This window comes from Dendrobates tinctorius, unplaced genomic scaffold, assembly GCF_039654945.1.
Source record: "Dendrobates tinctorius isolate UK_male_01 unplaced genomic scaffold, ASM3965494v1 ptg000029l, whole genome shotgun sequence".
In the NCBI taxonomy this organism is placed as follows: domain Eukaryota; kingdom Metazoa; phylum Chordata; class Amphibia; order Anura; family Dendrobatidae; genus Dendrobates; species Dendrobates tinctorius.
Genome location: NW_027361697.1, coordinates 55,505,095 through 55,528,639, shown reverse-complemented (window position 1 = coordinate 55,528,639; position 23,545 = coordinate 55,505,095). Strand labels below are relative to the sequence as shown.

The following is a 23,545-nucleotide window of genomic DNA, read 5'->3' as shown; positions in this document are numbered from 1 at the left end:
ACACCTCTGTCTCCTGCCAGGGGACTGGTACAACCAACGTCACCTCATCGGTCCCATATAAGTAAATGGGGGGTGATCACGCAGGCGCACTACTGAGCACTCCTGCTTGGCAGCTGCGGGTCTCATGCTGCGCTGCTGGCCGCCTCCAGAAATCACCACTAGATTCTCTGCTGCCAGTCACATGACAGGGGCGGAGCGCCACTCTCAGTGATGCGGTTGTTATGGAGATGTTGTCTCTGTTGCTACCACGTGACCACAGCGCACGCCGGATGTTGCGTTTTAAATAAATTTCCAGCCTCTCATTGGTTCTTTCTTTCGGCCTCGGTTTATCCGAAATGGTACGTGCGCTGATTGGCTGGAACGGTCGTCCACTTCATGCTCCTATTGGATGATTTCAGAAAGTGGACGTGGAGAAAGAGGCAGCAGGACCTATCAGCGCGCTCCGATATTTGAAATCTGTTTGTGACCGTAGCCGGAGATAGATCGGCGTATGTCAGCGGTGACTAGAGCGGAGCTGCCCCGGCCAGACATGCTGAGCATATCACCCCCGACTGCCGCGGGCAAGGCGCTGCCCCCGGAGGATGTACCGGTGCTGGCCCTCACGCACTTCTCACGGCCGCCGTTCGTCAGCTTCGGGTGTGTTCGCCCCGGCTCCGCCCGCACGGCGGTCCTTCTGCTGCAGAATCCCTCAGCGGACCTGGCCCAAGTGATCGTGCACAAGCTGCCCCAGCACCGAGGCTTCAGCGTGCCGGAGAGCGAGCTCCTAGTGCCGGTATGTGGGGCGGCAGCACAGGACCGTTATGTGCCCGGGGGGGTCCCGAGACGCTGGGGGGCTGCGGAGTTTCCACGATCTGTGTGTGAACACTCCCTTATTCCAGAAAAACCCCAGCAGTGTGGCTGCGTCTGCCTTCTGGGAACCTGTCAGGCTGGATAAAACTGTTAGCCAGGAGGTATAGGGTTAATCTGGGGGTACACACCGCTATGGAGGGGCCCAGCCGCCACACGGTCATGTGAGCGCATGTATACCATCTCCAGGACACACTCTGACTAGACCTGCTGGGCTCACTCAGTGTAATGCACTGGGGCCACACACGTCTAGTGGGAGTGTGTCCTGCAGGATTCAAATATGAATCAAAAACATCTGTGCATTTATTAATCCAGTAATAAAACCTTCCAGAAATGTTCCCCAAAAAACAACTTTCTAGCACAGTCAGAACCAAGCGCCCGGGTTGTGGGATCCCAATATGCAGCGCGGGATCTTTGAATGCTCCTCAGTGATTGGGCCGGATCATGCTCTAGACCCTGCTGTGCTGCATACATTACTGAGCTGATGCTGAACCGCTGTGCTCCTGTTACTGCCCTGTTGCTGCTTAGTATGGGTGCGGCGGTGCTGTGCGCCTGTTACTGCCCTGTTGCTGCTTAGTATGGGTGCGGCGGTGCTGTGCGCCTGTTACTGCCCTGTTGCTGCTTAGTATGGGTGCGGCGGTGCTGTGCTCCTGTAGCCGCTTAGTACTGGTACGGCGGTGCTGTGCTCCTGTTACCGCCCTGTAGCTGCTTAGTATGGGTGCGGCGGTGCTGTGCTCCTGTTACTGCCCTGTAGCCGCTTGCAGCGCTGTGCTCCTGTTACCGCCCTGTTGCTGCTTAGTATGGGTGCGGCGGTGCTGTGCTCCTGTTACCGCCCTGTAGCCGCTTGCAGCGCTGTGCTCCTGTTACCGCCCTGTAGCCGCTTGCAGCGCTGTGCTCCTGTTACCGCCCTGTAGCCGCTTAGTATGGGCGCTGTGCTCCTGTAGCCGCTTAGTATGGGTGCTGTGCTCCTGTTGCCGCCCTGTAGCAGCTTAGTATGGGTGCGGCGGTGCTGTGCTCCTGTTACCGCCCTGTAGCCGCTTAGTATGGGTGCTGCGGTGCTGTGCTCCTGTTACCGCCCTGTAGCCGCTTAGTATGGGTGCTGCGGCGCTGTGCTCCTGTTACCGCCCTGTAGCCGCTTAGTATGGGTGCTGCGGCGCTGTGCTCCTGTTACCGCCCTGTAGCCGCTTAGTATGGGTGCTGCGGCGCTGTGCTCCTGTTACCGCCCTGTAGCCGCTTAGTATGGGTGCTGCGGCGCTGTGCTCCTGTTACCGCCCTGTAGCCGCTTAGTATGGGTGCTGCGGCGCTGTGCTCCTGTTACCGCCCTGTAGCCGCTTAGTATGGGTGCTGCGGCGCTGTGCTCCTGTTACCGCCCTGTAGCCGCTTAGTATGGGTGCTGCGGCGCTATGCTCCTGTTACCGCTCTGTAGCCGCTTAGTATGGGTGCTGCGGCGCTGTGCTCCTGTTACCGCCCTGTAGCCGCTTAGTATGGGTGCTGCGGCGCTGTGCTCCTGTTACCGCCCTGTAGCCGCTTAGTATGGGTGCTGCGGCGCTATGCTCCTGTTACCGCTCTGTAGCCGCTTAGTATCGGTGCTGCGGCGCTGTGCTCCTGTAGCCGCTTAGTACGGGTGCGGCATCGCTGCACAGCTCTGAGATCTGGCCCTATCACTGTGGAGCAGTCAGAGATCCCACAGCCCGGGCCCTTGGATCTGACTTTGCTAGAATATTGGGCGTTTTCGGGGGACATTATGGACACTTTGGAAAGGCTTTATTTCTGGATTATATTTAGGAAGACGTACCTCTTCCTCCCTTCTATGGATGCTGCATTCAGGGATCTTTCTGCGCAAGCTCCTGCGAGTCACTGTGACCTCCGGTGTGCGCTCTGATAAGATGCTCTCCACACTTCTTCCCGCACAGTTATCGCTAGGAACCATGGGTACATAACGATGACTATGCAGGGAGGAAGTGGGCAGAGCACCTTATATGGCGCACACCGGAGGTCACAGCGCCTGCGCAGAAGATCCCGGAATACATTCCCCATAAAGAGAGGAAAAGGTGTGTATTGTGCAGGGAGTGCAGGTGCCGGATTCCGGCACCATAACTGACGCAGATGGAAAGTTTAATATAACAATGAGGATAGGAGGCAGGAGTTTATTTTACGCACCGCACGCCCAGGAGCCTGAAAGAAACCATTAGCATGAAGAAAGAGAATGTAACACTTCTCCCCAACAAGACCAAAAATACGAGGCAGACAGGTAGGACCAGTGTAGATTAATAGGTCATATACGTTCCTGGGGTGACAGGTTCCCTTTAATGCTATAACACTGAAACATATGTAACTGGCTGCCTACGTTTCGTTGTTCTGTCCCCTGGAGATTGGACTAGAAATAGAGGTATCCTGGATAATCTTGTCGTGTTTGGAACAGCTGTCTCATATTCTTAATGTCTCTATGGTGGATACTTTGCCCAAACCAGCCATGTGGCGCTATTTAGTGTACTCGTGAGACTTAGACCAGTGGATTCTGGGGGTTTCTGGAATAAATACTGATTAATGACACCTTGGATGATGAAATCCGTCTTGTGGTTGTTGTTTAATCTTTATTTTCAGCTTTGTGTTAATGATATGCTCGTGCTCCAGGGCGGTCTGTGGGGGTCTTCATGTGGGGCGCTGCCCCCTATAGAAGACATCATTGTACATACACACCTTCAATTCTGATATTTTCTTATTTTTCTCCTGTGCAGCCGTTTGAATCTCTTCCGCTGACAATCACATGGACCCCGTTAGAGGAAGGAGGGATCCGAGAACTAGTCACATTCGTTGTAAATGATGTGGTGAAGCACCAAGCTGTATTGTTGGGACGCGCGGAGCTTCCGGTGAAGAAAAAGGTACCGGTCTAAATCGATGAACTTATTTATATAATATAGTTTCTTGGATGAACAGGGGATTCTCCAATGTTAGTTTTGCTTTAAAGGGCTGTACATGTCCTCTGTCAGGGCATATGGGTACAGTAACTTCAGCTGAGCCGCATCGGATGCCTTATGGTGATGCACTGCTCTAAGTTACCTGTCAGCTGCTGCTAATCACTGGCTGCAGCGGTCCAGCTTCTGTTGGAACAGTGACACCGCCATCCTGACTCTGTGGAGCTTGGGAGACCTGCGCTGCTTTCAAGTTCATGCTGGTTGATGAGTGTGTTATTTTCTATGTATCTTGTCCCTTGGGTAAAGCGTGATTTTGCTCAGACAGCCCCTTTAATTGGCTGCCACAGAGCACTTCAGCAGCTTTATCTGAAAAGTCAGTGGATTCCCCCTGTATGAGATATGCGAAAAGTCCACCCCGAAGTGGAGATGCTAAGTGATACTCCGGGTGATTATGAATTATGAGGCATTTACATGATTTATATTGCCTGGAAAATCCATGTAAAGTGGATTGTAAATGGTGACGGTTACCGTCATTATGAAATGCACCCTACTACTTGTCTGGGATATTGCTGTCAATAGTGCCCATAAAGTAGCCTTTACTACTAACCCAAAGTGCTCGAGTAAATAAATCATGGGCAGTAAGTGTAAAGGAGACCTACTACTTATCGTTTTTTATCCTGATTTTCGCTTAAAAAAACCTGCGTCATAAACCCTGAAACATGTTGGCATCTGATTCCCACACAGATTGTGTCATGGTGCCAGTATGATCACATCTGATCCGGCGCTGATCGTTGGCAAGCTCGGATATGGAGATGTCTTGCCATCAGACGCCATTACTTTGCATCCTGTAGTAGATGTGACCTCAGCTGTCGTCTTAATGAACGGCCAAAAACCTGAAAAGCAAAAGTTACTGGCACCGTTTCATCTTTAGGATCACAGTTTCTACGTTTGTCCAAAAGTTTAGCAATTTCTCATAAAAATGTTCTAAGTTTTAGCCATTGTGCTAGGTGTCAGTGAGGACAGACGTTTCTGCTTTGGTTTGGGTTGTGTTCATTATTAATATTGTTCGTTGTCTTCCAGAGAAACAAATGGACTATCGTAAAAAATAAGTATTCGCCAGTGGGATCCAAAGCCTCTGTGCTGAACACCAAGGGACTTTGTCCTAATGGCGGCAAAACCAAAACTTTCAGTGTAACACACGAGAGCGCACATGGGACGTTACAGAGGACAAGAAGCCCCCTACAGGCCTGTGAGAATCTGTCCATACCAGTGTGCGGACCCTCTCCAGTGACGGAGTCTAGACAAAGTGTGGAGAACAGGGTCCCGGCTGACGTTATCAGTCCGATCACTAACCAGCTTCAGGATTTTGCTCCTGGATCGCTAAGAAGATCGAAAACCTATTCTGTCCTGTGTAGTACGGAGTACAGCGAAACCGTTCAGGAAGTCACCACTACATCCACTATACAGAGGGACGTGCTCATTGAGGAGCAGTGGACCCTGAGTGATCAGAGGGTGAACAGAGTGACCGTGTCCCCAATTATCTCTACACCCAGCCATCAGGATCACTTTATCTGTACCCCGAGTGTCCGTGAGGCTAGAGCGTCCTCTAAGCCCGGGCGCTGTAGCAATGAGGTCACAGTGACACACTCTCAGACTTCTCACTCTGTTCATGAATCTTCACATGAACACTGCAGTTGTGTCCTCTCCAGGAGTCGGACCCCACCGACAGTTGTCCAGACCCCACAGAGACACCCACTAGACTCCTTTGTACACCATGGATACGCAGTCTCGGATGACTATCTAACCGCGGCTACACAGTCTCCAATCCTGTCACCAGATCAGTTTGTGAAAGACAACTTTACACCTGAGTCGGCAGCTTTTCATCCTTTATCCTTCACTTCACCTTCATGTAAGTGTTCTGTTGTCCATGAAGAGGTGAAGATGACGCAGTGTGTAAGGGGGTGTATAAACCAAGAATTGCCCGGCAGAGCTATACAGGATCTTGAGCCGCCAAGTGCCAGACTGACGTTTTGTGTAAAGAAGCAAAATGAAAGGTTTTCTCCATTGAAAAATGATAGAGCTGGTTCTAATGCTCGTGTAATACCACCAATCCTATCTTCCACTGTTACAAAACCGAGCAGTGGGGATGGAAACAGAAGACCATTTAGTGCTGGTGGAACTGGTACCAAAATTCCCGGAAAACCACCCATAATCACATCCACTGTTACTAAGGGCCAGCAGCATGGGCTTCATTCTCCACAAAATGAGGAGGTGAAAGGTCTGCCCATAATATCGGGCATTGTTGCTAATGTACAAGCTGGGGAAGACCATGACAAACGGGCTAACTCTCTGCTGATGAATGATAACACTGGCACCAAGCGTCCTGTAAAGCCACCCATAGCATCAGCCACTGTTGTAAAAGTCAAGGCGGCGGATCGCAACGAAATCCATGATAAACCTCATCTGAAATCCCGCCGAAGACTGAGGAACATTGAATCCGATGGTACTGTGGACCTTCAGGTTGTTCTCCCAGATCTGCCTGTGGTTTCTGTGTCAGACTTCTCCGTTCTAAATGTGCCAGATGCCATCGGGGCTGAATCCTCTGTGAAAGCTTCCACACCGATCTGTGGTCACAAGAGAAAAAGTCAGGAAATCTCTAGAGATGCCTCGGGGTCCTCCAGTGACTCCCTGCAGAGTGCTGCCACCCAGGCCAAGAAAATACAGGTGTCCAGACCGACCGTCCAGGCACAGCATGGCAGCAAGCAAGCCCCGCCAGCCAGAACAGGTAAGGAACATGTACAGGACAGTCTGACTGCCGGCCTGTCATGCCATTACGTTTATATACTTTACCAGTGATCAGCCATAGGTTGTCTGACACTTGGCTACTTCTGGTAGCACCAGATCAACAGAACTTTATAGCCTATACACAGATATAATTAATTGTCCCCATTGGAAAGTTTACAAATCTCTAAAAATGGTGACGTAAATTAACATCTTTAGGTGGTTTAAAAAAACAACAACAAAAATTTTTTTTATCTACTTTCAGGAAAGTGTTCTCCATACTAAAATCCAAACTCTGCAGTACCTGCCTTCCCTGGTCCAGGTTGCTGGCTCCCCACCACCTGTGTCCCCTGGGTTGCTGGCTCCCCACCTCTGTCTCTGGTCCAGGTTGCTGGCTCCCCACCACCTGTGTCCCCCGGGTTGCTGGCTCCCCACCTCTGTCCCTGGTCCAGGTTGCTGGCTCCCCACCACCTGTGTCCCCCGGGTTGCTGGCTCCCCACCTCTGCCCCTGGTCCAGGTTGCTGGCTCCCCACCACCTGTGTCCCCCGGGTTGCTGGCTCCCCACCTCTGCCCCTGGTCCAGGTTGCTGGCTCCCCACCACCTCTGCCCCTCGTCCGGGTTGCTGGCTCCCCACCTCTGCCCCTCGTCCGGGTTGCTGGCTCCCCACCTCTGCCCCTCGTCCGGGTTGCTGGCTCCCCACCACCTGTGTCCCCCGGGTTGCTGGCTCCCCACCTCTGCCCCTGGTCCAGGTTGCTGGCTCCCCACCACCTGTGTCACCCGGGTTGCTGGCTCCCCACCTCTGCCCCTGGTCCAGGTTGCTGGCTCCCCACCACCTGTGTCCTCCGGGTTGCTGGCTCCCCACCTCTGCCCCTGGTCCAGGTTGCTGGCTCTCCACCACCTGTGTCCCCCGTGTTGCTGGCTCCCCACCTCTGCCCCTGTGCTGGCTCTTTGGCTGCAGGAGTTATGTCACGTCAAAAGCTCGCGTCGCTGCACTAGCCACCCACTGGGCTCTGCTTGTAACCATTGAGGGTGAATACCTGCTGGTTTATCTTTTCTTAGTTTGTGGCCCACTTTCCTGAAAGTGGAACACCCACTTAAATAAACTATAAACATTTGGGGATCGCCCTAGTTATACTGACCAGGAGAATTGTATTGTCAGGTATTTTTTATAGTGTAATAAACGCTGTAAAATCGGAGCTAAAAAAAATCTATGGTGGAATTGCTTTTTTTTTTTTTCCCAATTTCCCCACACCTGGCATTTTCCCCCCTTTTTATGAACACTGGGAAATGAAATTGGGTCATGAGAAGCTACAATTTGTTTTACAAAAATGAAAGCTGGTCCTCACGTCATTAGTTGTTGGGAATGGTCTGTACTACTGTCAGAACCAAATGACTGCCAGCGATACCAGGTACAAACATTTATCGCAGATACTTCCGTTTTGGAAAGGTCACTCGATGTAGCTAGGCCACTGTCAGCCAGCTACGGTTTATATTCCCGAACCACTTTAGGCCACGTTCCCCAGCCAGGGACTTGCTATGTGAAGGTGTGAGGATCTGCTTTTGCTACAATATGACTTCTGACCAATATTGCAGGCTCCCCTATCCCCAGAGACCCCAGAATATTACCAACTTTAGTGGCTGAAATAAGTTTACTCAAGTTCTTAAAAGGGTAAAATTGAAAAGTGCATGTAAAGGCTCTCGCCTTTGCAATCCTCTTCATTCTCAAGATCATAAAGTTTTTTTCTAATTTTATAGTTTACCGCCCATTGCTAAGGTTAAAGGCCGCCTTGCAGTTGGAGTGGCTGGTTATATAGGTAGAGAGCACGGGCCGCTACAGCCTCTATGCTTTAGGATGATGAGATGTGTGTGTTCAGTTCAGACCTGCAGTGCGACCATGCCGCTGGTCCATATCGTCAGTCTTCGGCAGCACAGCACCCCCAGAACGGGCGTCTGGTGGGAACGTTGTGCTCCTGAAGATACAACATGCCAGTGCCCCTTTTAAATACCACAATGTCTTTAAAGGAAATTATGAAGTGGCCACTTCTTCTATTATCCAGAGCAGTTTTTGTTTTAGAAAAATGTTCATCAGTTTGAGTCTTGTCTTTGTTCCATCTGAAACCACTGACATCAGTGTATTATCATTATTACAGCCAATTCGGCAGTGAGAAATGCTGGAAAAGTCCATAAGGTTAAAGCTGAAAGTATGAAGGCAAAATCCAGCTTTGTCAAAACTCTTCAGAAAGGTATGGAAATGTTAAAGGGGTTTTATTCCAAGGAGGATTAAAGACCTCCCGTCACCCTTTCCGTACAGCGGACCGTCATTAATTAAAGGAGCAATCTTTTGATATTTTTTTTAATATTCCATGTCTTGTATTAATGTATTCACTTCTACAGTCTTCTCCGGGATCCAGCGCCGTTCTGCTCCTCTTCTCAGTGACATCACCACACTGTTTGAGCTGGAAGGAGATGTAATACCGTATTTTTCGGACTATAAGACACACCGGACCATAAGACGTACCCCAATTTTCAGAAGGAAAATAGGGAAAAAAATAATAATGTGTCAAATGGGGGTCTGTCTTACAGTCCGAATTCAGCTTACCTGGCAAGGGATCTGGCACAGGTGGAGTAGTCACAGGGGTCATTCAGTGGTCCAGGCTCGTGCGGTGGCGGCGGCTCTGTGCTGGGGCGGGTGGGCTGTGCTGGGGCAGGGGCAGCTGTGCTGGGGCAGGTGTGCTGGGGCAGGGGCAGCTGGGCTGGGGCAGGTGGGCTGGGGCAGGGGCAGCTGTGCTGGGGCAGGTGGGCTGGGGCAGGGGCAGGTGGGCTCTGCGGTGGTGGCGGCAGCGGGCGGCGCTCTGCGGTGCGGTGGTGGCAGCGGGCTGTGCTCCGGTGCAGGGGCGGCGGCTCCGCCGGCCTTTCTTCGCAGCCCGGAGGCCCCCGCACACCCCTTGCTGGGCGCCGCCATGTTGCGGTGGCCTCCGGGAGCATGGACGCCGGCAAGATGGCCGCCGGTCCGGGGACGGCGCATGCGCAGCTTCAGATCTCGGGGGACGAGATCCAAATCTCGGCAACGAGATCTCGTCCCCCGAGATCTCGGGACGAGATCTGAAGCTGCGCATGCGCCGTCCCCGGACCGGCGGCCATCTTACCGGCGTCCATGCTCCCGGAGGCCACCGCAACATGGCGGCGCCCAGCAAGGGGTGTGCGGGGGCCTCCGGGCTGCGAAGAAACGCCGGCGGAGCCGCCGCCCCTGCACCGGAGCGCCGCCCGCTGCCACCACCGCACCGCAGAGCCTCGCCCGCTGCCACCACCGCACCAGGTACCGTGCATTGCGACCATAAGACGCACCCCCACTTTCCCCCAAAATTTTTTTGGGAAAAAAGTGCGTCTTATGGTCCGAAAAATACGGTAGTTTGTTGTTTATGGAGCATCAGAGCCAGGCTTCATTACATTGTATAAGGGACGTCCGGCTCGCACCTAGAGCGACTTAGAGTCTGAAGAGCGGTGGTGACATCACTGAGAAGAGGAGCAGAATGGCGCGGGATCCTGGAGAGCGCAGCGGTAGGTGACTATACTAATACTTACATGGGTTTAGGGAAATAAATGACAATCCTTAGGTTGATTTAATACTTTGTGTTTGTATACTTATATTATAGCCATATAAAATAGTATGTGACTTATAAGGACTGCAGTAATCCTTTCCTCCTTACTTTTCGGCTCTAGAGCGCACGGAGCTGCCACCACTGCAGTCGGCTGTCACGTTTAAGAATTCCAAGAGGGTAGTTGCTGTTGCTCAGTCCAAGCTGATGTTTATGAAGCCCCCCAAAACAGGTACCAGATCTGCCCTTCTAGAGTAGGATTCAGGATGACTGTTTGGTTTTATAGTGCAGGACTGTATTAGTCCTGTGTATCCCTATAATATCTGCATTATGTGCTCTTTACATTTATGTATAGATTGCATTCAGTTTACGCTTGTACAGTGTAAGCAGCATTGTCCCCTGAAAGCCATGTACAATCGTCCGCTGGACCTGGTAGTAATAACACCTTGCTGTGTATTAATATGACGCTGTGCCTGAATCCAGGCTCTGTGATCATTACTATGTTCTTAGGTGGTGTCACTCATTGGAGGCCAACTCTGTATTTTTCAGTTATCCCTCGACACCCCATGCCGTTCGCTGCCAAAAACATGTTTTATGATGAACGGTGGATGGCAAAGCAGGAACGGGGCTTTACCTGGTGGCTGAACTTTATTCTCACACCTGATGACTTTGCTGTCAAAATGGATTCTATGAAAGGTCAGTAACATGAGATCTGGACATGCTTGAGTTTCACCAAAGTTTAGTATTTATTTCTATATCATACATTTCTGCCATATACACAAGATAGGGATCTGCAAATATCTCTAGAATTGGGTTCTTCTTGTTCTGCTAAGAAATCAGAGGTGGCGGCATATGGACGGCTCTCTCTATTCACTTCGGTGGGAGTTCCAAAAATACCCAAGCATGCGAAAAGTGAACGTGCACGTGTGCTGCTTCTTCTTTACTCCGGGTTTTACAAGACCGCATGGTTAGAGCAGGATTGTGTCTGTAGTTAGGGAATGAAGACGTTACCTCTTGTGCGTTGTGGTGTCTGTCCCAACGCACTTTTTGGCTACTGCCTTCTGGGTGTTTTATCACACCAACAAGAACAGGGTTATATAGTTTATAGCAGACCAATCAGTAACTGAGTTACATAGAGCGATTTACTAACAGCAGTTCCGTGTGGTCAAGGATATTCAGGCAATTGTCCATGTGGAAAATATATATGTGTGTATTTTTATGTTAATAAAATTTGTATATTTTAATCTTTGCTTGTTGTGTACATTTTTTCTCTATCGCTTCATTGGGGGACACAGAGACCATGGGTGTATGCTGCTGCCACTAGGAGGCTGACACTATGTACAGAAATAGGTTAGCTCCTCCTCCGCAGGATACACCCCACCAACCGGCACTATTTTCCTCAGTTTAGCTTAGTGTCAGTAGGAGGTGGACACGGGTCTTTCATTAGACCCATATCTACCTCAATATGCGTCGTTCCTTTTCAGGTTTCCGGAGGGATACAGAGTGAATGGTCATGTCTGTAGTCCCACACAGAGACTGATTACGGCGTGTACTGCCACCCCGTATCCTCACAGCTCTCTACAACAGGACCAATAGCCTAACACAGGTGTGTGCCAGCCATTTGGTCCTCGTCCCCCGTCTCCCACTCGCCTACCAGAGCCTGTCGGTTAGGATGAGATGCGGACATCCCTCTACAGGAAGCTTGTTCGCTGGATAATCAAGGTACTCTTCTTGCTCAGAAGAACGGATCAAGACGGTGGGTAAGTATAGGGCCCCTAAATCGCTATATAGGATCACGGCACCCATCTCTAGCACCAGGGGGTCTCCCTTTGTCACAGACTCCCATGCGCAGCTTCTTTTCACCCTGCCTCCGTTTTTCCCCAGGCTGCTCTTACTCATTTATCCTGCAGCCAGGCTCCAGACAGGTGTTCTTTGGGAGCGGGTGCCGCGACTGTTCTACGGGCCTCCGCGCCGCCCCGCGCTTTCTGGCGGCCGCAACATCTAATCTAGGCCCCAGCTTCATTTGGGGCCTTGTCCTGCGTCGCAGCCACGCGCCCCCCCCCCCCCCGCCTTCTTCCTTAGTCAGGCTTCTCTCCCGCCCGCTCTAAGTCCGCCCACCGCGTTCTCCCCTCATGTTAGGCGTCCCTGAGGCGGCGCTCTCTCCACCCACCCCCAGTCTGGCTATTTTCAGCGGGCGGCGCCATCTTTAGCATCGGCGGTTAGCCCTGCCCATCTTCCTCGGTCTCTGCAGGAAAGCGCGCGCTTCCTGCTCTGTCCCTCTCAGGCTGCTGCCATTTTCACAGCCTGTCAGCCGGATGCTGTTCCCTCTGCCGTGCCCCTGCAAGCCCAGACGAGCCGTGCATCTTCAATTGCTGGAAGCAGCTACAGGACATCGGACCGTGAGTAGCTCTGCAACTGCAGACTGACACCCTCCTCTGTCTCCTGTCCCCCAACCGCCCGGCACTGCTTCAGTGACTTTCTGTCGTTATGTCTAACTCTAAGTCTAACCGTGCTCGTCTTCCTGCTTCCTCTTGCACCTTAGTCAAGTACTTTGCATGCTCTTCTTGCAATCGCAAACTTCCCTCAGGTCAGTCCACTCCCCTCTGCCTAGACTGCAGCAATCCCATTGAGCTTGCCGCTCAGGAGCTCCCTAATGTTCCACGTGAGAGTGAATCCCCCCGCTTCCTGGATGGGTCTCTTCTCTATCTCAATCAGTGGCAGATCTCACCAGGGTCTCTCAGTCCCTCATGGCCGTGCTTGATAGGTTGTCCCTGGACACTTCTGCAGGGCTCAAGAGCCTCTCTCTGAACCAGCCAGCATGAGCCGCAAAAGGCCCAGGCAGGATCTCTGGCCGGATTCCTCCCCTTGCCCCATCTCTCTGCATAGTTTCCCCCCCCTCCAGCAGTCTCCTTCCCGTCCTTCCTCACCCGAGTCAGGCGAAGCGTTCTCGGATGCTCCATCCGAAGAGGTCTTAGAGCTGGATTCGGACCATGCCGCGGACATGAAGGTTACGGTACAGAACCTCATTGCAGCGATTAACCACACTTACGAGATCACAAGCTCTCATTTGAAACCCTCGGATCAGGAGGTTTCGTTCAGACGGGCAGAAGCACCTTCCAGGGTCTTCGATCCTCACTCTGAGTTTGATAAACTCCTTACCAGGGAAAGAGAAAATCCGACCAGACGCTTTCAAAGAGGGAAGCTTCTCGGCGTGCTGTATCCATTTTCTCAAGAGCTCACCGACAACTGGTCGGCTTCTCCCTCTGTAGACGCTCCTGTGTCCAGAGTATCTAACAACACAGTCCTTCCAATTTCAGGTGTGGCGTCTCTAAAAGATTCTAATGACAGGATCATAGAATCCTTAGCTAAGTCGGCATTCGAAGCGGCGGCGATGGTGCTAAACCCAACCTTTGCTTCTACTTGGGTAGCCAAGGCTATTGCTACTTGGTCGGAGGATCTACGCCAGGGCATTCTTGATGGAGCCCAGCCAGAGCGACTGGCTGAGCTGGCCAACCAGATCTCCCATGCAGGGGAATATTTGGTCTCTGCCTTCTTAGATGCCGCGTCTTGCGCAGCTCAAGCCTCCAGCAACGTAGTTGCAATCCGGCGTACAATTTGGCTCCAGGCTTGGCAGGCGGATTTGTCATCAAACAAGTCCCTTACCAATCTGCCTTTTCAGGGAGCGCGTGTTTTCGGATCCCAGCTGGCTCAGATTATTAAAGACACCACTGAGGGCACAAGCTCTCTTCTCCCTCAGTCCAAGCCACGTAGACCCCCTCCAAGACGTTAGTTTCGGCCCTTCCGCCGCGTCGCGACGGCGGAAACCTTTTCCAACCAACAAAGGCCACAGGCACCCCAGGATAGGAAGAAGGTCTCCTTTAGGCCTACTCCCTCCTGGCGATCTTGCTCCTCCCAGGGCAGATCCTCCAGGTCCAGAACCAGACGATCCACATCGGCATGATGATCAACAAGGTTACGAGGCGCAGCCCCAACTGGGCGGGCGACTTCTTTTTTTCAGAGACGTCTGGCTTGCATCGGTGGAAGACGCTTGGGTCAGGGAAGTTGTATCCTCAGGATACAAGATAGCGTTCGTCTCTCGGCCCCGAGATCGCTTCTTCGAGTCTCGACCTCCAAAAGACCCTGCCTTAGTTCTGGGCTTCTTTGCATCCATCGCCTCTCCTCAGTTCCGGGGTGATTGTGCCTGTTCCCGAAACAGAACGATTCACAGGGTTTTACTCAAACCTGTTTTGTAGTGCCGAAAAAAGGCTGCGCAGTTCGGCCCATTCTGGACCTCAAACTGCTGAACAAGAGAGTCCGCCTGCGACATTTCAGGATGGAGTCCCTTCGTTCTGTGATCGCTTCCATGGAGGCGCAGGATTTCATGTGCTCAATAGACATTCAAGACTCCTATCTGCATGTCCCCCTCTTTCACGGTCATCAGAAATTCCTGTGTTTCGCGATTCATCAGGACCACTACCAGTTTTTCGCCCTGCCGTTCGGTCTCGCCACCGCGCCCAGAGTGTTTACAAAGATCATGGCGGCGTTGATGGCCCTGTTGAGGATCAGGGGTCCCGTACTCTTCCCGTACCTCAACGACATTCTAATCAAAGCTCCGTCTTTTCACCAGACTCTCCAAAGCCTTACCATCGTTCTCAACACCCTATCCTGTTTCGGGTGGCTCGTAAACAAAGGAAGTCCTGCCTCGTTCCGACTCAACGTCTTGTGTTTCTAGGCTTATTGTTCGACACCCTTCGATCGAGGGTCTTTCTCCCGGAAGAGAAGTTGATTTCCCTGTGGCGAGATGTACGATCGCTGCAGAGACCAAAGCTTCCATCTTTCCGGTCAGCCATGAAGGTCTTGGGAAAGATGGTGGCGACGACCAAAGCAATTCCCTTTGCTCAATTCCACACGAGACCGCTTCAACACGTCATCCTGTCTCGGTGGAACAGGTCCGTTCTCTCCCTGGATCGTCCAATTCGCCTCTCGTCCCAGGTCAAACAGTCCCTCAATTGGTGGCTGACGTCACCTCTCATCTCACACGGCCAGTCATTCCTTCCGATTCACTGGCAGATTGTGACAACGGACGCCAGCCTTCTCGGCTGGGGAGCTGTGTTTCGAAACCAGACGGTTTAGGGTCGGTGGTCGACTCAAGAGACAACTTTGCCAATCAACGTCCTCGAGATACGAGCGATTTTATCTCTCATTCACTGGGAAAGGCTTCTCAGGGGTCTGCCGGTCCGGATTCAAACAGACAATGCCACAGCGGTGGCATATGTCAACCACCAAGGGGGGACTCTGAGCTCCTCGGCTCTAGCGGAAGTGTCCACGATTCTCTAATGGGCAGAGGTATCGGTCTCAGCGATATCCGCAGTGCACATTCCCGGCGTGGACAACTGGGCCGCCGATTTTCTCAGCCGCGAGGGTCTTGCGGCGGGAGAGTGGTCCTTACATCCGGATGTCTTTCATCAGCTTTGCCGTCTTTGGGGGACTCCGGACGTGGATCTGCTGGTGTCTCGCCTGAACAGAAAGGTTCCTCAGTTCGTATCCAGGGCCCGAGATCCTCTCGCAGTGGGCGCCGATGCTCTGACCATTCCCTGGTCTCAGTTCAAGTTTCCCTATCTGTTCCCTCCCCTGCCTCTTCTTCCCAAGCTGTTGAAGAAAGTCAAGGCGGAAGGGGTACCAGTCATCCTCATCACTCCGGATTGGCCCGGAAGGGCTTGGTCCGTGGACATCGTCAACTTTCTCACGGACGCCCCTTGAAAGCTTCCAGACAGAGCAGATCTGCTGTCTCAAGGCCCAATCTGCCACCCCAATTCTCGGACGCTCAATTTAACGGCGTGGCTGTTGAAACCGCGGTTCTGAAACAGTCAGGTTTTTCGGATCGGGTTATTCTCACCATGATCCGGGCTAGAAAGCCATAGTCTTCCAGAATTTATCGTACGTGGAAGGCTAATTTCACTTGGTTCGAGGCCAATGACGTTCCGCCCATGTCCTTTTCTCTCCCCTCTATACTGGCGTTCCTCCAGGCAGGCCTAGATGTGGGCCTTTCCCTCAGCTCTTTTGAAGGGTCAAGTCTCGGTGCTTTCCTTTCTTTTTCAGAAGACGTTGGCTTCCTGTCCGCAGGTCAAGACCTTTCTTCAGGGAGTGGCTCATGCGGCACCTCCGTACCACGCTCCCGTGGACCCATGAGATCTCAATCTGGTCCTGGAGACTCAACGGTCTCCCTATCTTTTCTCTCCTGGAAAGTAGCCTTTCTGGTGGCCATCACCTCCATCCGGCGCGTGTCGGAATTGGCGGCCTTGTCTTGTCACCCCCCCCCCCTTCTTGGTGCTTCATCAGGATAAGGTGGTCCTGCGGCCTCCGCCTTCCTTTCTTCCTAAGGTGGTGTCCACCTTCCACCTAAATGAGGACATTGTTCTTTTGTCCGGGTCCAATCCACCCTCTGCAGCGCTCCTTGAACAAGCTGGACCTGGTTAGGACGATGAAGGTTTATCTGGCTAGGATGTCTCCCTTGCGGAAGACAGACTCTCTTCATCATTCCAGATGGTGCGCGGAAAGGTCAGCTGGCCTCCAAGGCTACCATTGCTCGCTGGATCAGATCAGCCATTTTGGAAGCCTACCGGGTCAAGCATCGAGTGCCCCCTCCTGGAATTAGAGCTCACTCTACCCGGGCAGTGGGTGCCTCCTGGGCGGTGCGTCAGAGCTTCCGCTCTGCAAAGCGGCAACCTGGTCTTCGATCCACACGCTTGCCAAATTTTACAAGGTCCACACCTTCGCATCGGCGGACTCCAGCCTAGGCAGAAGGATCCTGCAGGCGGCGGTGGTGAGTCCTCAGACCTAATGGAAGTTTGCTTCTCCCTCCCCAGGGACTGCTTTGGGACGTCCCATGGTCTATGTGTCCCCCAATGAAGTGATAGAGAAAACAGGATTTTTGGGTTGCTTACCGTAAAATCTGTTTCTCGGAGCCTTCATTGGGGGACACAGCGACCTCCCATGTTCTGCAACTCCTGTTCTTATGTTGTTTGCTGATTACAGTTGAGTTGTCCTGTTTTCATTCTGTTTTGTTTCTTCTACTGCTTTCTCACTAACTGAGGCAAATAGTGCCGGTTGGTGGGGTGTATACTGCGGAGGAGGAGCTAACCTTTTTCTGTACATAGTGTCAGCCTCCTAGTGGTGGCACCAGCATACACCCATGGTCTCTGTGTCCCCCAATGAAGGCTTCGAGAAACAGATTTTACGGTAAGCAACTCAAAAATCCTGTTTTCTTTATGATGCGTGGTTGGAACAGGAGTAGCGAAGATTCATGCTATGGTTTTACTGGAAAAAAAAAATTCTGTATAAGGCTTCATTCACACGTCTGTGTGCTGTTCGTCTCTTTTAATCTGACTGCATAAAGACATATTGCGTATATCCTACTTTGATCTCCACAATCTGGATCTGGTTTCATGGATCTCATTGTTGGATCCGTCTTTTATGGAGGTCTGAATAGATCCATTTAACTCTAAGGGTCCTTGTGCTTTCTGATAAAACATTGTGCATTATTCGGACATTGGTGAATGCAGTCTTGCTTGTATTTTATTAATTGTAATCCCTGCTGTGTCTGTGCTTAGAAGTCCAGAGGGCGGTTTTACTGAATAACTGACAGACATCCCCCATATGGATGGGCATACACAGATGGCGGTCAGTCATTGAGTAGGGCCTCCCACTGGACTCCTAACACCAGAATGAGCAGAGGTGGAACCAACACCATTACTAGTAGTTTTGTGGGGAAAGATTTGGTATCTCATTCTGCTCAGGTTCTATGTATGGAGCGTCTCGTAGATCAGACTGCGCCATCAGCACTATGACAGGCTCCTGATACCCTTGTGCAGTCATCTAATGTGCTTCCATCTGTCAATAGTTAATGCAGCCGCTTTGATCCTTGGGGCCGAGAACAGTCATAAAGCGAGCGTGCCAAAGGCTCCCACCAAGGAGGAGGTCTCTCTGAAGGCGTACACCGCTCGCTGCAGGTTGAATAGACTGAGGAGATCCGCTTGCCGCCTCTTTACCTCCGAGCCTGTGGTGAGGGCTATTCGGAGACTGGAAGTGGAGATCGAAGCCCGCCGTCTTCTAGTGAGGAAGGACCGGCACCTGTGGAAGGACATTGGTACGGAGAACCATTCCATCTTACCATTACCTCTCCTTACACCTATGTGACGCCGTGCTGTGACTGCTCTGTGTGTCCGATGTTTCGCCAAGGCGCTTTATCTGGTTCACTCATTTACATCCATACATGCATGGCTGTAATACTTATGGGACGAAGGGGATGTAGGATCAAAATCCCAATTATGACTGAACTGATCCCACATAGCGTAAATACTGCTTTCTGTCACTGCGGTGTTGAATGTTGTGTGTTTTTTACGCAGAAAATCTGCTTTTCACAGTCCATTCAGAGTGGGTGTGATTTCATCAAAACTTCTGTCCATTTATAGATACTTTTGAATTGTGTGGATTTTTTTTTTCTTTAGAAGTGCAGAACCAAAGCTCTTCTGTATTAAGAAACACCGCTTCAGATCTGCACCCAAATAAAGGGGAAAATGCAGTAAAAAAAGGTCATCCCGTAATACTCGGGAAGATCGTTATTACGTATTTTGGCGCAGACTCCTTCAGGAAAAAATGCTGCATCATTGTTACATGTGAACATAGCCTTAAATGTTTCCATCAGTTTTTGAAGATCTGGTTTGAGTGTTTATTGCCTAGACTCTACTCGCTCATATACAAAATTCACATTTGTCCTTTTTGTAGCTTCTGAGTAGAAATCTAAACGTTCCCACTGATTTTTAAATAGTTAAAACTGGAAAATTCCTTCTTAACAATTTTTTCTCATTGAGAAGAAAAGCTACCTAAATGGATCCTGCCACCATGTGTGGTCGATATGAGATACGGCCACCACCTTTCAGGCCTGATATGCAGCATAGTCTATAATGCTGTATATCTGCCCCAATCCAACCTGTAAGAGAAGAAAAACACCTTTTTGTTGTACTCAATACCAACATAATGAAGTGAGATCAATAATAATCTGTACGGAGACGCACCATAAATACCAACACAAAAAGGTGCTACATTGGTCTCGTAAAAATATACAGTTTATTGGAATATATATTAAAACAATGCTATAAGACCGGGAACAAAATGTAAGGGGTGTCACTAGACCACAGAATAAATACACATAGAAGTACCTAGACCATAGTGTATCTGCCTACACCTCACAGCTAAAGCTGGATAAGAGAGAACGTGGAAAAGAAATGTGAAAGGCGCAGGCATGGTGCTTACATCAGGTAGTTTTAGTAGTCAAATGACAGGTCTGGGGTTTAGTCCCCAGCCCCAACGCGTGTTTCACCGAAGCTTCGTCAGGGGGCGTGATTTTATTATACTCTCCTGCGGGGCGGTCCGGTCTGAGGGGTGTCACTGGTCTTGGTCCAGTGTCTCTTACAATCACCGTCCTCCTTGTTTCGTGTGGATGATGCGTCCCCATGTCATTCACAAAGTCTCCCCGGCATCGCGCTCCTGCCCAAGCGTACGTCTCAGTCCTGTTGATGGCAGAGTAAAGTACTGTAGCGTGCAAGCACCAGAGCATGTTGACCTTTCCCGGCGCCTGCGCACTGCAGTGCTTTACTCTGCCCTCAAAAGAACTGAGCAGTACGTCTGCGGGGACTCTGTGTGGGTGACATAGAAACGAGTCATTCACATGAAGCAAGAAAAAGGGACCAAGACCAGCGACACCCCTCAGACCGGACCACCCCGCAGGTGAGTATAATAGGTCTTTCTTGCAGGTCGGGTTGGGTGCAGATATCTACAGCATTATAGCACATTGTATATCAGCCCTGAAAGGTGGTGGCCGCATCTCATATGGGACAAACCTGGTGACAGGTTCATTTAAAGTGACGTTTACTTTTTGAATCATTGTGTCAGTGAGGGGCGCTTTGTTTTTAGTCTTTGGTGGCATTTCTCCTGTTTAATTTTGAAAACTCGTAGAAATCGCAGCATGCACATTTCATCAATGGATCTGTGTTTTTTTTTTTTTTTTTAGGTGAACGTCAGAAGCTCCTGAACTGGCTGCTCTCCTATAATCCACTGTGGCTCCGTGTAGGTCTGGAGGTAATACTATCACTATATACTTTTTCTTTGTGTGTAACTTTCCTGAGTTCTCTTCTAGATTTCGGTGCGGCTGCTTGTTGCCGGTTTCATCTCCATTACCTTTCCAGTTACTCCTTGTTCTGGTGAGAGTTGTAGGTCCTCGACAGTATGAATCTATTCGCCCCATTGTTTAGATTGGATATTCCTGGGCAGAATTGGAAGCTATTCTATTTTTCGTTTCCCTGCCCAACAGGGACATATTTTCTTAAGTTCCCTCTCTACCTTTCCAAATTCTATCTTTTTTAATCAAATGTGGGTGATCCCTGAGCTTCACTGATTCTTTTTTCCAGTTTGGGTTGCGTCACGCCATTGCAGAGATATTGGCATTTGTTTCTTTTCCAGTGCATTATGTGAAATCTCTGCTTGTAGTGCAACTGGGCGTTTCTTCAGATTCTTCTCTAGGGGTGCACACATTCAACCCTCCAAAACGCTGCCAATCACAGCTCAGCATCTGATCTAGGACTCTACTACTCTTACAGGCAGCCAAGCTGTGATTTTGGAGGGGGCAGAGTTTTCACATGCTGCTCTCCAGAAGAAACACATTTTAATATCTCTGCAGTGGAGAGATGCAGCAGGATCCGGAGAGTTCAGAGATTTTTACAAGGTGTTTAACTCCATTATTTTTTTTTTTTTTTTTGCGCAAGTGACAGGTGGCAAAAGCCATATACGAGGGGCGATCCAAAAGTAATGATAATCAATAATAAACACAATGAATATAGTCAAATTTTTTTTTTATTTTTCTACATAGTCTCCTAACAAGTCTATACATTTAGTCCATCTCTTTTCTAAACTTAGAATTCCCTTCGAAAAAAATTCTTGATCTTGACCCTCAAAAAACTCCCCAACAGTGGTTATCACGTCGCTATTGTCAAATTTCTTGCCCAAAAGGTGTTCCTTGAGCCGAGGAAAGTGAAAGAAGTCACTGGGGGGCTAGATCTGGCGAATAGGGGGGGGGGGGGGTGTTCCACCAGTTCAAAGCCCGCTTCTTGAATGGTAGCCATGGCAACTGCAGCTTTGTGAGCCGGTGCGTTATCTTGGTGAAACAGCACTCCAGCCTGCAGTTTGCCGCGCCTTTTCTCCTTGATAGCCTCCCGCAATCTTCTTATTTGTTCTGCGTAGTAGGAGCCCCTAATAGTGGCTCCCTTCTCCAAATAGACCACCATAATAATTCCTTCAGCGTCCCAAAAAAGGACGCCATAACCTTCCCTGCTGAGCTTGACACTTTGAATTTCTTCGGCGTCGGTTTGTCGGCTCGTTTCCATGTCATCGATTGTTGTTTCGTTTCGGGATCAAAGTGGTGGATCCAGGTCTCTCATCCATGGTCAAAAAACGTGACAAAAAATTCTCGTCTGCTTGGAACTTTTCGAGATTTGCTATTGAAATGTCAACTCGTTTCTTTTGCTCGTCGGTTAACATTTTTGGCACCCAACGCGCGGAGACCTTTCTCATATGAAATTCTTTTGCAAGGATTCTTTGAATACTGCCATATGAGATCCCTGTGACCTCAGCTACATGCCTGATAGTCACTCTTCGATCTGCCAACACAACTTCTTCAACTTTTTTCACGTTTTCTTCATTGAGGGACGTGGATGGGCGTCCTTCGCGATGTTCATCTTCCGTTGATGTTCTTCCCAGCTTAAATTCCTTGGCCCAACGTGCAACTGTGGAATATGGAGGAGAAGAGTCCCCCCAATGTTTCCACCAAGTCGCTGTGTATGTCTTTGGTAGACATTTTTTTCAAGCAGAGGTATTTGATGACAGCTCTGAGCTCGTTTTTTTCCATTTTGATGTTCACTCCTTGGCAGTTCATATTCAAATGAATGTAGCTCCCGGGAATCGTGGCCTATTTAAGTGATTTTTTTTTTTTTTCCTGGACTAGTGGGTACCTAAGAGAGAAGAAAACATTTTCTGTGACAAAAGAAATGTCTCTTTGTAACTGTTAGATAGCCACAACACGTGCGGCGATTGGCCAATGAACAGGCAATCCCTGCATGTGTTGCGGCTGTCGAACCGTCGTGAATCATGCAGTGCAAGGACTCGGACATATTAATCAAGCCCTTCCGTAGACACACTGATAACACCCGAGCATGCTCGGATAATACGTTTTCCGAACATGTTTGCTCATCACTATTGAGCATCTCTGGACCACACTATGCACCTCCACTGTCCCCTCAATCTCTGTCCTCTTGCCTTGATTGATGGTTCCTACGGGATCCACAGTCTGTCTAAATCTCGTCCCTGTGTAGTAGGGAACAGGATCTGTAAGGGCACCACAGACTATGGGGTTGACGTCGTCCACGTCCGTCATGGCAAAATGCAGGAAGACTGCGTTTGCGTGGACAGCATAGGAGCTGAGCTGGTCCAGAGACACCCATTGGACCAGACGGTACCAATTAGCATGTGGTGTTGGATGATTGCAAAAGTTATTTTCTTAGGCCTCTTTCACACTTCAGTCTTATGACTTCAGTTGAAATCCGCCAAAGTGTTAAAAAAATGGATCCGTTTCTGCTATGTAAAAAGCGGATACCCCTGATCCGTTTTGTGGACGTATCCGCTAGTGTATGAAATTTAAAGGAACATAACTCTGGAAAAAGGAGAGAGAGATTTTTCGTCTGTTCCAGAACATTTAGGGTTAAATTGGTCCCTTTAAAAACAGGGTGGCACATGTTAAGGAGCTGAAACTCCTAAACCCTTCATCCAATTTTAATGTGGATACCCTCAAATGAAAGCTGAAAGTCTGAACTTCAACTGCATCTGAATTGTTTTGTTTAAAATTCATTGTGGTAATGTCTAGAGCCAAAATTAGAAAAATGTTGTCTGTCCAAATATATATGGACCTAACTGTAGTTTATACTTGGGGAAAACCTGGTGACCTGTTCCCTTGAAGAAAAATTTGAGAGGAGAACCTGTTTAAGGAAACCCATATATGCTTATTAGTACCATATTTTTCGGACTAGAAGATGCACCGGACCAGAAGACGCACCCCAAATTTTCAGAAGTAAAATAGGGTTAAAATATAATGTGTCAAATGAGGGTCCGTCTTACAGTCTGAATTCACCTTACCAAGGGGGGGGCGGATCAGCACTGGTGGAGGAGTGGTCACAGGGTGGTTCGGTGGGCCAGGCTAGTGCGGTGGCCTCCGGGAAATCCCATCCCAGGCTGGTGCTCTGTGGTGGTGTTGCTGCTCTGTGGTGTGGCGGGGCTCCGCTGGTATTTTGCGCCAGGTGTGGT

The 23,545-nt window shown here is 50.2% G+C and overlaps 1 protein-coding gene across 1 annotated transcript in view; it reads left to right on the top strand.

Moving 5' to 3' along the window:
• Nucleotides 1–327: 327 nt before the first annotated feature.
• ASPM (assembly factor for spindle microtubules) overlaps nt 328–23,545 on the top strand; it is a 68,498-nt gene continuing 45,280 nt past the window's right edge. Inside the window, exons 1-8 of the mRNA XM_073571720.1 lie at nt 328–772; nt 3,585–3,728; nt 4,842–6,546; nt 8,693–8,785; nt 10,263–10,370; nt 10,688–10,834; nt 18,039–18,284; nt 20,208–20,275. Coding sequence (XP_073427821.1) covers nt 491–772; nt 3,585–3,728; nt 4,842–6,546; nt 8,693–8,785; nt 10,263–10,370; nt 10,688–10,834; nt 18,039–18,284; nt 20,208–20,275 — 2,793 coding nt within the window. The 5' untranslated portion in view covers nt 328–490. The remainder of the gene's footprint in view (nt 773–3,584; nt 3,729–4,841; nt 6,547–8,692; nt 8,786–10,262; nt 10,371–10,687; nt 10,835–18,038; nt 18,285–20,207; nt 20,276–23,545) is intronic.